Here is a 14,795-nt window from a genome sequence, read left to right on the forward strand (position 1 = left end):
TAAAACCTCAGACAACAATGAACAATATTCACTTCAAGCCTTTGGGACCAGAAGGTGAATTTGTTCTGGTCGGATGAAAAAAATACTAATGGATCAAACATCCAATAAGGCCCTGAAGATATTTTATCCTGATGATGTGACCCATAATATTTTACAGACAACAGATGATTTAGCTCACTCCAAAACTGACTCACTGGACAACAAGTTAGCCGTTGGCTGCTGACGGACACCTTTGGCTGTGGGGACCGAAACTGAGCTTGTGCAGCTGCATTTATGTGTAATCAAACCCCGATTACACACCTGGTGACTTAAAATGGAAATCTGCATGTCACATGATTGTCAGTGTTGGTCTGAAGTCATTGCCTTGAGGGGGGGGGGTTATGTACAAAGGAAAAACTTAGAGAGATTTTAACCCCTTTTTCTTAGATCTTTGGCACTTAGCCAACACAGTGGAAATTTGATGGATATTTATTACTAATGAGTGAGGCTGAAAAAAATCTGAAAGCTGGAAGAATTTCACACTTCAAACCATATATACACCACCAATAACATGACATATATATGATGATTTATTTTATAAAAGGCATCTTAGGATATCTTTTTGCTTTGGAGAGCTGCTATCAGAGCCTTAATCTTATGTTACAAGGCATGTAGCTGGCGTAATGCTGTGCCACCCTTAGGACACGTAATTCAAGGGAAGTGACAACAGGTTATAGCAAGTTTTTAAACATCGGACAACATTAAACCAGAGCAACATCAAAAGTATCTTTGGAGAAGGAACCAGACACTGATATAAAAGAGACGTGGAAGAAGAGACAGTGCACACAGACATACAGGAATGTGAGGAGGAGAAGGGAAAAGCAAAGAGATAGCATGAAGGGGAAAAAAAGGATAATGTAAGGGTTGAAGACTCACCAGGCCAGCTATAGGTGTTGGAAGTCTGTTGATTTTCTTCACCAGGCCGGGTTTAATGGAGCTTAGCAACCTGGAAAAAAAAAGACGGGCAGGAAAAATAAGACATGGGCTTTTTTAAAAAGAAAATTTCAGAAGTTACATCACACGCTAAATTGAAATGCATCACGAGCAAGATTGAAATAACTGCAGGCACAACAGATGAAGTGTGTGAAAGTGCATTTGTGTGTCTTTGGAGAAATGGGGGGGGGAACCTAAAAAAAAAAAAGGGAGAAAGAAACATTTTTGAGTGTCCCACAGCGGCGTCTGGAAGTTTAATAACGACAGATTCTAAATCAGAGATGAGAATCAACGCTGCTTTCACCCGCCGTTGGGAGCTGTTATCTAGTTGTAGTACATTTCATATAAAAAACACATGTGAAGAGGTATGTTACTGCTGCCATCTCTCTTAGATCACACACAGAGAGGTGAGCAGTATATTCTTGCAACTTTTGACTGCTTTAGTTTTAGAGTTCCCGCTTCTCAAGCTTTTCCAACCTCTCTCTCTCTAGCTCCAAGTTTGTCTTTTGTGTGTGTTTTCATCAGAGGAAGCACTATAACAAGATTTAGCCCCTGTGGAGGGAGGAAAAAACCCACCCTTGGATACTCTTACGGTATAAGATATCAGCGGCCCCTGTGATGTTCGCGGAATTCCAGCGGTTATTATGTGATGGAGAGCTGTAATTTTCCTTTTTGGTGAACCTTCTTTTCCTCGGCATGCCTCATCCACTTTTACTTCACATAGAGATTTCCTGTGTGTGTTTCCCAGAATAACTGTCAATGACCCCGGGAGAGGTGTTTTCAGTGCTCCATACAATACGTGTAGGTGGAGAGAGAGAGAGAGAAAGAGAGCCATAGCAACAGTAAAGACAGTGTTTCCACTCTTTTGAAAAGTACCTAGAAGGAGAATAATGTTGCAGTGTCCTTTTTTTTTTTTCCTCCTCCAAAATTACAAAAAAAAAAGTTATTCAAGTGGGGTTTCCGATTGCCTGGGTCCAGACCCTACCCACTTCACTGAGTCAAGCTGACTGATTCTGGTCTGGCATCATGACATGGAACAGCAATTTTTCCATCGATCCAATGAGCGCTGCGGGAATGTCTAACGATGAGTCAATCAGTGCTGTAGGTGAGACTAACGCTGTTGTCAAGCTGTGCACCAGAACCAAGGAGGAGTCAAATTAGGCAGTGCTGATTAAATATGAATCAAGACTGTTACAGCATTGCCTATGGTTGTGTCCGAAATCACTCCCTCATTCACTACTCCCTATTTAATAAACATGAAATACTTCAATCAATAGTGAGAAGCAAATTAAGATTTCAGACCCTAAATAATAGTCTCATGTCACTACTTTTTCATTGTGTTGTGGAATATTTGAGGACTCTAATGTTACATAGTGGACATATTTACACATATATGGCTGAAGGTAAATGTAGTGCATTTAGGACACAGCCTGTTTCTTGCCCTCCAATGTTTTCAGACACATATGTTAGTTTACTGTTTCGCTGTAGCATGAGAACGTTTGTGACCTGAACGCCATGTTGAAAATGGATGAGTCAAAACTTTTAGTGGTGATGGAATTTAATCCCAACATCCCACAGAAATCAGACAGTGGGGAGAGGCAATGTCAGACTGAAGATGGAAAAGAAGTAAGTAAGGTTTTTTTCTTCATGTTTGATTGATTAGTATCAAATGGTCAAGATTTAGGAGAAGTGACTTTGATTTATAGAAAAGTTTGAGAAAAGTTTGATGAACTCAAAACACACAGTTCGAGAGAACATAAATATATCAAGCTTGGTATCTACAGGAATAAATACTTTTCCTGATGCAGAAGATAACAAGAAAAAAGTGGAGGAGGTTAGAGAGATTCAAAAGAAGCTTCACAAAGAAAGTCCAATCTGCTCTCTTCTCTGCTGTGACTACATTACTTGACACTTGGCATTAGGACAAAGTGATTTAAGGTGAGTTATCAAATCACACGAGTTATCTAAACATAGTGCTGGGGAGCATAGTGATTTTAATTTCCCATGTGATATGAACTTTTCATATACCGCCATACTTGTGCATAGCTGAAATAACTGCTGTAACTCTTTAATAAGCAGTAAAATATATCATTCCTGTAAAGACTATGAAAGTCAGCTGTGTGGAGTATAGTGAGAAGGGACGCCTATAAACTGCCTAAACTTCTTACTAACAGTTATAAACTTTAAACACAATAAATAACCAACAACTCATTCTCTTTAAACACCACGACACACAACAATTTGTGACATTATCAATTTGTCTCACTCATAATTGTACATTTACAATTACTCACTCAGCTCACTAGTTAGTGATGTAGCTCCATTATTGATTTCATGGAGATTCAGATTGAGATTCGGGCTAACGAGGCCTCATGTACAATGAAGGTTATCAGGGCCAACCTCAGTCATTTTACATGAATCGCTTCAGAAGGCTGTTTGTGAGTCTGAATGAAAGAAAACACAGGAAATAGCCGCCTGTATCGGCCTTATGGCTACATGCAGAGGGAATTACATCAGGGGAAGTTTTTACATCTAAGACTGTGGAGAGCTCAGCATCTGTTCATGCTTGGGAAGAAATGGTTCATGTCTGCAGGTTTCCCAAATTTGTGAGGATAAAATGACCAAATACACACTGAGTAGTTTTCATGCAGTACCGCTGGAAGATAAAGAGTTGCATTTTGTAATTCATCACACAGCTACGTGGTGTCATTTTTCTTACTGTATGAAGCTGAACATCCGACCCAGCTGACTTCGCTCTTTTCTTACAGTTGATTTTGTGGAGGTGAAACAATCTCCAGGACAACACTGTTGCTAAATGCTGTAAATCCATGTGTAGTCGATACCACAGCTGGGATTATACTCTCATCCGTGGACACTTCTAAATTTTCCGGATCTGGCAGCAACGAGTCCCAATGCAGAAAGAGTTTTCCTCTTCACTCTTTAGGGGAGCAGTGACCGCAGGAACATCAGCAGTTTCTCTGAGGTAAGCGTTACTGTATGTTGACCGATGGTCTTGTTGCCCTTCTGCCTCCATTCTTTGTTTTTCTTTCTTTCAGTGGTTTTATCTCCTCTCTGCGTACTCCAGCTCAAATAAATGCACCGGGCATGAAATTACTCACGATCATCCTCATAATAGTCTGCCGGATAATCCATTATTTCACTCATTTTTTTTTTGTTTCCTTATAACAGTGAAAGTCAGCCTCATACATGTAAATAAACCAGGGTATGGATGAATATGTGGGTGGTTCAGCCGGCAAACTGCCTCTCTAAGCAGTTAGCCATAAGTCTGCTACAAGCGGCTAGCTCCTGTGTTTCTTTCAGACTCAGAAACAAATTTCATGTAAAGTCTATGTGCTCCTGACAGTGGAATAAGCCACTACAAACCTATATATAAACATTTTTAATGAATGATATACCTTTAAACTGCCCAACTTAAAAAACATCAACTAAACACTGATAATTGATGGATATTATACTGATAATGATGACAGCTTTGAACATTTTTTACTTGATACTAGCAGATCTAACATCCTATATCACACAGCAGTCAGTCTGCACATCACCCAGCACTACATTATATAAGTCAATTAATCTATTGATTATTTTGTCAATTAACCAACTATTGTTTAAGTCTATAAAATGTGAGAAAATTAAATGAAACACTTTCATCATAAGAGTCAGATTTCAACTTTTCTATTTTCAACTAACAGTCCAAAACCCAAATCTGTGCAATTTAAAAGGATATAAAATGGAGAAAAGTAGCAAATCTTCATATATGAGAAGTTTTTAGCTTAGAATTGAATTACTTAAATGATCAATAAATTATCAGTTATTGGTGATTGACATTCTGACATTTCAGCAGTAGCCTAACCCTAAACAGAATCACTTCTCTGACATAATTTACCGCTTTTTGAAATGTGTGATTGACACATAATCCCCCAATTTCCAGGGCTTTTTTTTCCAATGATATTCCAGAAATTCCAAACCCAGCGGGGATACTTTTGAAGGGGTTCATATGTCTGTATTCACAATAACAATATAGTTAACACTTCGCTTGTGTAACTGAACTTGGCACAGAGGAATGCAGAAGACCGTAAGTGCAAGTTTGTGCGTTTCTAGTCTCTTTTCACCACCTCGGCTCATTATGAGTGGGCGGATGGGGGTCGCTCTGGAGGACAATTTAACAGTTTCTCTCTGATCACTGGGCCAAGAAGAAAGGAAACATATGTGACTGCTAATCTTGTTATCACTGAAATTATGTGTCATTATTTTAGGTTCACATCAGAGTCTGAAATCTTTGTGTGTTTAAATGAACCTTTCCTATTAAAGTCTGTATAAAAAGGAAAATGAGAGATTTTTTTTCAAACACAATATACATGTCAGACAATAATTGCTGAAAACATGAAAAGACTGAAATATGTATTGCTGAATTGTGGAGTTAGAGCATTAAACTTTTTTCAGCAACTTTTTATGTTCATGATTTTTTGGGCAAAGCTTGAAATTGTGGCTCCAAGATGTAAAGGGGTGACTACCATGACCCCCCCCCCCCCCCCCCCCCCCCCGCACACATACTCATAGTTACTTTTTTTTACACACAGTAGTTTTGTAACGTTTCATTTGAGACAACTATAGGATTCACTCCAGATAATCCACTGTTACTAGTGAATGGGGCCATTATCAGTCAATGTTAGTGCTTAAGGAGTTATTTTAAACCCAGCTGAAGTGTCCGTTGACTGGTGGAGCTGGCACCAGCTGATCGGCCGGAAGAACTGCTGACATCGGTCACCACTTCGACTGGGTTAGGGTTAAAGGGGAGAGACTTTACCGGGCAGCACTTCACCAAAAAGCACGATGTGAGAGCCAATCAAGAGGCAATGGAACCACTTTTCAGCAGATAAGTGGGTGACATTTATTGCCCCAAACTCCACTGAAAAAATTAATATTTAATATAATGATGTTTGTTGATGGTTCGCTTGTTAACTTGTCATTCAAGTTAATTTTTTTCTGAAATCAGTCTGAATTTATCACAAAATACGTGCTGAAATAAACGGTGGCTTTAAATGTTACTTTATGTGTTAAATATTGTTGTGTTGCTTGCCTTATACCAACAAACAAGGCCTATTTTAAATTATGTAAATTTATACAGGAGTTTGGTTTGAGCACTATTAATTCAGAGGCTGTTAAGTTGGGCCATGCTTTCCTCGCCTCCAGCAGACTTGCCTCCAGCATTTCAGAGCAGAGATACTGTTTGTTATTTGATTTTTAGTGGTTAATCAACATCTATATGTGGCGTGACAAACTCAGAACACATATTGTTTTATACACACTTTAAATTAATGAAAGACCAATGTAAGAAGAACATTTGAGAGGGCTCACTTAAGATATTTGTGAACATTGTAACTATGATTGTTGCACTTTGACTCTCAGGATTGAAGCTTTTTCTTATTGTTGCAGTCACATAAAACATGACTGCAGGGCCTCAAATAAAATGAAATCAGAGTCAAATTTCTATTTAACAATCACTGCAATAACAAACATATGTATTCAGGACTTACTCGCACAGCAGTATCCCATTCTCCAACCCTCCTCTGAAGTCTTTGTCACCAAAGCATCTTCCTGTCACAGCCTGCAGAGGGAATAAAAGAAGTGAGTCAGACATATGACAATGAGAGGCCTGAAGAGCACAAACATCAGTCTATGAATCTAAAGTTTAGACACAAAAACGCCACTTGGAAACAAGAAACAAGCACAACCTTTATTCACACTCCTTTCACGTCTTTCCTTCACAGTAAATCCTAGGAATGGCACAGAGAGTCGTACAAAGAGCTGCCGGCCGTATATCAAGTCCCTCTCTGGTTAACAGTGCTAAACACTAACAAGCTTGACATAAGCTGCAATCATCCTGTCCAAATGGCTCTGGCAAGCTAATGAGTTGTGACAGGGGATTTATTGGGTAATAGTTGTTCAGACCCTCTGAGGAGGAGAACCTGTCTGTTTGCATGTATTTGCATGACTACAGGACGTTGTCATGCATGCATGCTACTCTAGAACAAATATTGCATCACATGCAAATGCTTCTTTTTTGGTTGTGAGATGTATAAGTGCACAAAACCCTCGGACAGAAAACTTGTACATGCTCCAAATATCTGTAATGTTCAGCTGCAGCAAAGTTGATTTCACAAATTGCTGTTTTATGCTTCTGTTGTTTAACCTTCAGCAGAATTGTTGACCTTTCCCCTTCACTTAACAGGAAATACCAAGTGCAAACATAAGTGCCAACCACGCCGACATATCAGCTGTTGTGAGAACCAAGCCCACTTAAAGTCTCACAAATACTGACAGACATTTGGGGAAAAAAAACAGGGGGACCCCCTTTGGACCACTGAGTCTGGTAGCCAAAACAATTACAAGGTTAAATTTCCTGAGAGTTTCTTTCACATGTATTTGCACAGCTGTGTGAAAAAAAAAGTGAGTAGATGTAGAGCGTCTGGCCCGCCTGTGTGTTACTGTCAGCTTCTTGGCTCATCGGGGAGCCTGGACCTGTTACAAAAGAAATGGACTGCTGTATGTCAGCGAGTGGACCAACAGCAGGTCTCATTTCTGCTGCCGGGAGAGCCGTGAGGTGTCGCGTCTGGTGTTTTGGAGTTAGACGGGCAGAAAGGCAGATTAAGAGAGACAAACGGAGAAAAGAAAGTGGCACAGATTTTCTCAGTGTGTTGACATTTGGCTATTCACTGCCACCCTTCCCTACTGCGGCAGCGCTTGTGAGCTGGGCTTTGTGAGTCTGGTGTTGACAGCGCCGGATTGACGAGTGAGGTCGTGAGTGTGAGGCCTAAATATCCGCCTCACAGTACAAACATATGGTCCACAAAAGCCACATTCTATGATTACAGTTAATGGACTTCCTCTGGAGGAAGACATAATATTATTGAAATAAACATAAATGGGCAGAGTGGCAAACTTCAACGGAAAAGAGGAGCCTCTCTGTTTTGACTACTTTTTTTTTTTTTTTTAATCTATTCCTGACAATGTATTTATGACCTCTGAATGTCAGGACAGCGCAGCAGGCTAGCTAACTACATTTTAAAAAGGAATAGCTCAACATCTGTCAAAATCCACCCACCAGCGCCACTAAAGCTCACTAATTAACATTTTACATCTTTGTTTAATCTGTATAAAAACCGAAGAGTAAAAGAATTTGTAGCACATGAGTTAAATCCTGGATTATTTCATGACAGGACGCTGTGACTTCTTAAAACTCTTACACCCACAAAATTTCTGTAAAACCACAAATTGTCATTTTTGTAATATAAATTAGATATTATGTGTTAATTAGTGAGCATTAAAGGTTGTGGTGGGCAGATTTTGTTACATTTGATAATTGTTGCCACCTGTTTTAAGTCTATATGCTAAGCTAACCAGTTGCTAGCTCATATGTCATAATAAATGGACATCTCGAGCTCCTTATCTAACTCTTGGCGTGTAATCGAAGAAATGTCAAAGTATCCTTACACATTTATAGGCTTAGACAAGAAGATTAGTCTGACTAGCCAACACACACATCCCTAATGCTGCTAGACTCAGTTATCAGCAAGAGCAGCAGGATTCATGGTAATTATCTTCCTCCCCTTTTACTTTTTGTCTTTTCCACTGGGCTTCAGCCTAATATTACTTGGCCAAGAGATAAAAAAAACTTCTTTGGCTCTGCTGCTGAGCTTTAATTCAGTAAATGAGATTAATTCTGTGTACACATCTGACACAGAGACATGTTTGTGTAGCAAAAGGTTCAATATTTAATGTGCAACCATGTGACTAGCTGACAGCAGACAGCACCATTAACATTACATTTCTCTATTTTATATACACAAGAATGACATTCCCAGATCCCTACATTACAAAATATCATCCTGTAGTCTTTCACATGAGGAAAAACACTCTCAGATCATCATTATAAAAAGAGTATTCCCTGGTTTTGTTCTTAAGAGTGTAACATTTCATGTCTGATCTAAGTAAAAGTTTGGTGGCCTGGATACTTTTATATCCGCAGCTTAAAAAAATCTGCAGCTGAGTCGATGACCTTGATTTAGGAGTTCCTCAATAAATGTGTCAGATGACTTAGTGCTGTGCTTGCTAGGATGACCTTTAGCTGCTTTGTATGCCCCACCGTACAGCAAATATCGCCAGGATTTGATGTCTTTCTCACAGACTGACACTGTAGGGGGAAACAAAAAGAGGTGGAACATGTGTTTTAAACCCCTTTTACATAGCCGATTCAAGGCGGGAACGCTGCTCCTTTATTCTGCCGCACTACTCTGTATAAAAGATACAGACACGGAGTCAAGGGGCACAGTTGCTTGGCCAAATAAGTCGGATACAGAGGTGGTCAGAGAGCAGGATCGATGTCACGGCGGGACAGGGAACCAACGCTGTTGTATTGTAAGTCATATCTCTGAATACAGATTGCCGGCATGCTGTGTAAAAACACACATGGGTGCGTCATTATGCCTTCTTTGTTTGGTTCAGTGTAAAAAAAAAGCAATGCTTAATTTCAGATCTTTCAGATGGCTATAATGTGGGATCTCTGTATAGAAGAGCCTATACAGTTACAGTCTCACAACAACTAGGCCAGCTCTGCATGGAGAGACTCTTTACAAAGAGCGATTACATCTTGTACTGTCTGTACTCAAACTGTAGATCAATGTGCAGCAAAAGAGGGAAAGAAGAACAACAATCATACTAGCTATAATTATTAAAGTGAAAAACCCAGTGGTTCTTCTGGAAGTCTCCGTTATGCAATTAGTGAGGCTTGTAATTCATTTTCTTGCAGGTGGTACTGTACAAGGTTCAAAGTGGAAACACAAAACCTTCTTGTACTCATAACTTCATAAGAAAAAAGCAAAGACAAGACGAAATATGTGTTTCAATTATTTTCCCCCACAGCCAATACATCCCAAATTTAATTTTGTGGGTCTCTGGTGGGTCCACACCACATGGTGTAAAGCAGTTTCTTAAAGGTTAGGTCAATTAACATTCTGTCCTTTGGGTCTTTATGCATATTAACATAAATTACATGTTCCTCTTCTGGCCATGACAAGGTCTGAGCTGGAGAAAATGGCAGGGATTCGTTTTTCTCATTATCTTGCTGTTCGGTTTGGCAGTGACAGCCGCGCTTGCTGAGGACCTTGATTCATGTACATCTGTTGCTCCCATAAGTGTCGTCCTGAGCTGAAGAGCACATGAGACTCACATCTGGCCAGAGGGAGCACTTAGTTTAAAGACAACACACATTTGGGCACATGAACATGAACATGAAAAAGTAGGTTTTATCTATTAAAAGCAGATTCAATCATTATGGAGAAAGATTGTTGATATTTGAACTAAACACCCAAATACATACACCCTCTCCCCCTTCATGCTCATTCAGAGGCTCTGACCCCCAAAGCAACAACCAGAGAAACAAGGAGGAAAAAACAATCATCTCGTGCGCACAACAGTCAGTCCATCCACCTTCTCCTCCTCTCTTCGGCCTCCCCGACTTCTAACTTGACCTGAGTTCAGCGTCTCTGTCCACAGAAGCAGCCGTCTGTCAACTGCAGTTCCTCGAGAGCTGAGAGGACAGCAGTCAGTCAAACTGCCTTCACCACACTGACTGACAGCAGAAATTTACTGAATCTAAATAGTTTGCATGTCAGAAGTAAATTAAAGCGATTTTATTTCTTGATCTATTGATATGTTTATGATGAACACACACATACAGCGGGATATTTGTGTGATTTAAACAGCGGCTTGCTCAGATTGTGCTTCACTGAGCACAACAGAAACAGACTCAGAGCGTAAAAAAACCCCACCCGGGGGTAGGGGGGGGAACAAGAGACTATCTCAGATTCTGTGTGCATTCTGTACCTTCCTGACTAATAAAACATCTGTAGAGTTACAGCAGGATGTTTAGCTACAGTAACATTGCTATAAAAGACAATGTGACATATTCTTTTTTCATGCAAGGACACAGAAGAAAAGCCACTGACAGAAACCTGAGTGGGTATGTAGGTCGTGCCAAGAGTTGTAGAAAAACACAACTCTGAAAATCCAGAGGCGTATTTAAAAAGGATGTAATAAATAATCACAAAAGATCACCCAGAGTAATAATTACCATTTGGTGATCTAAAAAGCAAATGTTCTGCTTGGATAAGGACAGTCTCTTTTAATACGGTGGATGAAATATCTCAAGTGGAAATACAAAACAGTGTAACTAAATAAAAAGAAGATGTTTAGGTGCATTACAGTAATGTAGTGTATATTGTAAAAATGTGTCCTAAAGATGCTGGAAACTTCTGGGTCCAGACAGTGTTTCCAAACCAATGTGGGGTCATTTGAGGACTCAATTAAAAAGAGGAATGTGTCGCCTTTGTTGTTTTCGGTGGAATGTCGCCCGCATTGTTTCACAAACAATCAAACAATGCTGGCTTTTATTTTTTTCCTTTTCTCCTTGAACACACTTCATGTTCTGACCAAAGTCATTCTCATAGACTGATATCCACAACGACCATCACTATCACTTTGGTTTCCACAAAGAAAGGAAGTCTTTGTCGGTTTGGAAATGCATGAATGAACTTTGCAGAAGCTAACTTGGCTTATGTCAAATCCGGTTTCCCCGAGGGATCAGTAGTGTGTCAATCTACTCTATTTTTTTTTTTACTTTGGTGAATTATAAAATAGCCAAGCCAATGAAGTTTTCCCATAAAAATTCTCAGGAGACATCCCTTTTATGTCCTGAGATAAAACATCAATGTGATGAAAAGAGACTCCACTAAAGTAAACTCATGTCTGGCAGAGGACCACAGACAATTTGCTGAAATAATATTGCAAAGAAAAACACATTTTTTAAAAACAGGATACAGATGAAAAACCTATACAGCACATTCAAGTCAACACAACAGCCAAATAAAGAGCATTCCTTCAAACAGCAATCAAGTCCATGACTGTATCTGTGCTTGTACTTCTCCCTGTCTGAACTAGCTGAGAGACATCCAATGAAAACAGATCCGTTGCACTGCAGCAGTAATCTTAGAGGCCCTGCGCCTGGACGGCTACCTGTCCCAAATTAACGACGAATAATTCAAGGTTTAGAGTGAGGCGTGTTTCTGTGACTAAGGGAGGAAAAGGCACTACAAGGCCTTGAGGCAAAGTGTGTTAAAGAGTTGACAGCTGTTAGCTCAAGGGCTGGTGAACATAAACAGAGACATGTGCTCCCGAACCCACACGCCTGCTTTCTAGTCACACGCCTGCTTTGTGTAGTCAAAGCATTCTTCCTCACAGGATGTTGTGTTAAGTGTGTTGCATAATCCTTCGCAAAGTCCGACACTACGGATCCAAGTTCAAGAACACACGTAAACACGTCTTCCGTCGGTCGGCCAGTAATCTCGTTAATTCAACTTGGCAAGAAAGCTTAATCTGTAAATGCTTTCGGTTTTGATTAACAGCATAAAAAAACAACAACAGTGTGCAACCTGGCCGATTCAGCGAGGCAAATTTGATGACTTGAGCGAGGGGGAGAGTAGAGACAAACAATACTGCTGATGCATGATTTGTGTAGTCGTGTGTCCTCTTCAAGCAAAGCAAGAGAGAGAGGCTGAGCGATAAAAAACGCTGAATTTGTTCAGCTCTGCAGAATCTAAATCTAAACAGTTTTCATGCCCAGACAAAACACCGCTCTGGCACAGAAGCACTGAGTCAACTGCCAAGTTTTTATCATCATAAAACAGATAAAAATCTCGCTTTTGACTTTCTGAGAAGTCGGATTTGATGAAAAAAAAAGACAAACAACAGCATTAAAATTGGTAACATCTGACTCTTCATATGAAGGGGGGGTTGAGGGGGGGGGCTCTGGCTGGGGGTCCCCTCGACTCATGGAGCTTCAGCAAGTTCAGCCAAAGGTCAGTGGTGGTATCTGCCTACGATCAATCATCCGGACCTTTTCACTAGCTGCCACCACTGCCACCACCACGGGGATCCTCTATTGTGACTGTATGGACTGTTTGCTCTGTGCTCGGTGTGCTGGCAGTGAGGGAGGAGGGTGGAGAGGGGAGCGCTGGGAATCGGAGGGGGGAGAGTATTTCAATCACTCAGTCTTATGTTTTATCATGTACAATAAAAACATGAGCTCAAAAGAAGTCCATTTTAACTTTTATAGGTCCTGAAAACAACTTTTCAAACCAAATGGTTTCCAACATGAATAATATTTTTGGTTATTTGAATGATAGATTTTTGCACTTAAACCTATGTTTTGTCTGCGTTCTCTTCCATTGGTTTTAAAGAGGGCATGGCTCAGTTGGGGGAAAAAGAGGTGATGCTGCATACTTGAGGTAGAATTTGGCACCTTTTTAAAATCAATATCTGATGGCAGTTACAGGGGTTGCACATGTTGCAAGAGCGTCAAACCACACCCACACAGTCCTGATGAAGCATGTTAGCTGAGTTAGAGAGAGTGGTTAACTCTTTTTATATATATATATATCTATATATATATATTATAACAATCAGTGTTTTTTTTTAATTCTGAACTTAAATAGTTGCCTTTTGTGTCAGGAATGTTTAATGTTGTAGAGGAGACATTTGTGTTGTTGTTGTTTTGGTGTTAGCCAGGCTAATAAAACAGTACATGTAACTTTAGTATTCAACAAGCAGGCTGCAATGGTAGTTAAGGGCATTTTGAGTCCATGGCCACATATTAAATACATGCTCCATCTCACTTAACCTTTCCTGTGGAGTTTTTCTTTTCACTGCAGGAGATCAAAATAAAATGAAGAATCTAAAGGAATAATATGCAATATTAAACAGTGCTTTACATTAAAGATAATACAGCATCCTCATGATACAAACTCTCGCTTTCAGAAAGCAGACTGAGGTGCTTAAGCCATCTGGGGCCAATGTGAGCCTGGAAAACAGAATAGTTTGTATATTTTTCCACGTTGCTTAATTTTAGCACGCATCTTGAGGTTTCTGTAAGTTGGCAGAGCTTTTATAAAATTTGGGCTAATATTGGATCATGCTTCTAAAGCCTGCATGGCAGATCACCGTCACCGCTAAATCACCACAATCAGTTGCAGATCCGACCATTCAGCGTGTCAGACCGATCTAGAGAGATACTGACGCCAGCAGATACGGGCCGAGCGTATCTCGTCGGTGAGAGCCAGAGGAACGATCAGACGAGCCCATTCGCGGGGTTCGAGCACCAAGTGCAAGTGAGGTCTGAAACGTGATATATTGTTAAGTGACGCAAACTTTAAGAGATTCACGGACCCCCCCACTGGGACACACATATGAAAAGCAGTAGTGCAAATATTCAATGTCAGCATGTGTTTACAGGAGGCCGACTGCAGACACCCCAGTTTTTTTTGTTTTTTTTTGGCGGGAGTTGAGACAGAGGAAGCATCCAAAGTTTTTAAATCAAATTGAGCCAAACTGGAACCACAGCCTAAAGAGAGAGAGAGAGAGTCGCTGCCCGGGCCAGAGACAATGAACAAAAGACTATTATGAAACATGGATCATCACAGGTAATGACAGTTAATAGAGCATAATTGGCAGGGTATTAAACTGTGGAATCAGCAGTGGACCGCAACAGACTAATCCCAGAGTCGGACCTCGGCTTCTGAGAGAGAATATTTTGGGTTGAGATGATGACAGCAGACTATTTGGGCTCAATCTGTTGAGATAGACGATCGTCTTTCATACAGTAAGACTTCTTAATGGCGGCAAACTTCGAAAGACCACCCCGAAGTAATAAGAATAATGACCTGTCAAACGCAAGGTCCTAACATTCAATC

At 40.2% G+C, this 14,795-nt stretch overlaps 1 protein-coding gene across 2 annotated transcripts in view; it reads right to left on the reverse strand.

Moving 5' to 3' along the window:
• The window catches only part of LOC128362485 (LIM and calponin homology domains-containing protein 1-like), a 92,407-nt gene that overhangs the window by 47,564 nt on the left and 30,048 nt on the right, over positions 1 to 14,795 (reverse strand). For both annotated transcript variants that reach the window (XM_053323221.1, XM_053323222.1), the window contains exons 2-3: positions 6,528 to 6,598; positions 916 to 985 (exon numbers count right to left, since the gene is read on the reverse strand). In XM_053323221.1, the coding sequence (XP_053179196.1) occupies positions 916 to 985; positions 6,528 to 6,598 (141 nt within the window). The remainder of the gene's footprint in view (positions 1 to 915; positions 986 to 6,527; positions 6,599 to 14,795) is intronic.

The sequence above is a fragment of the Scomber japonicus genome, chromosome 8 (assembly GCF_027409825.1).
Source record: "Scomber japonicus isolate fScoJap1 chromosome 8, fScoJap1.pri, whole genome shotgun sequence".
Classification (NCBI taxonomy): domain Eukaryota; kingdom Metazoa; phylum Chordata; class Actinopteri; order Scombriformes; family Scombridae; genus Scomber; species Scomber japonicus.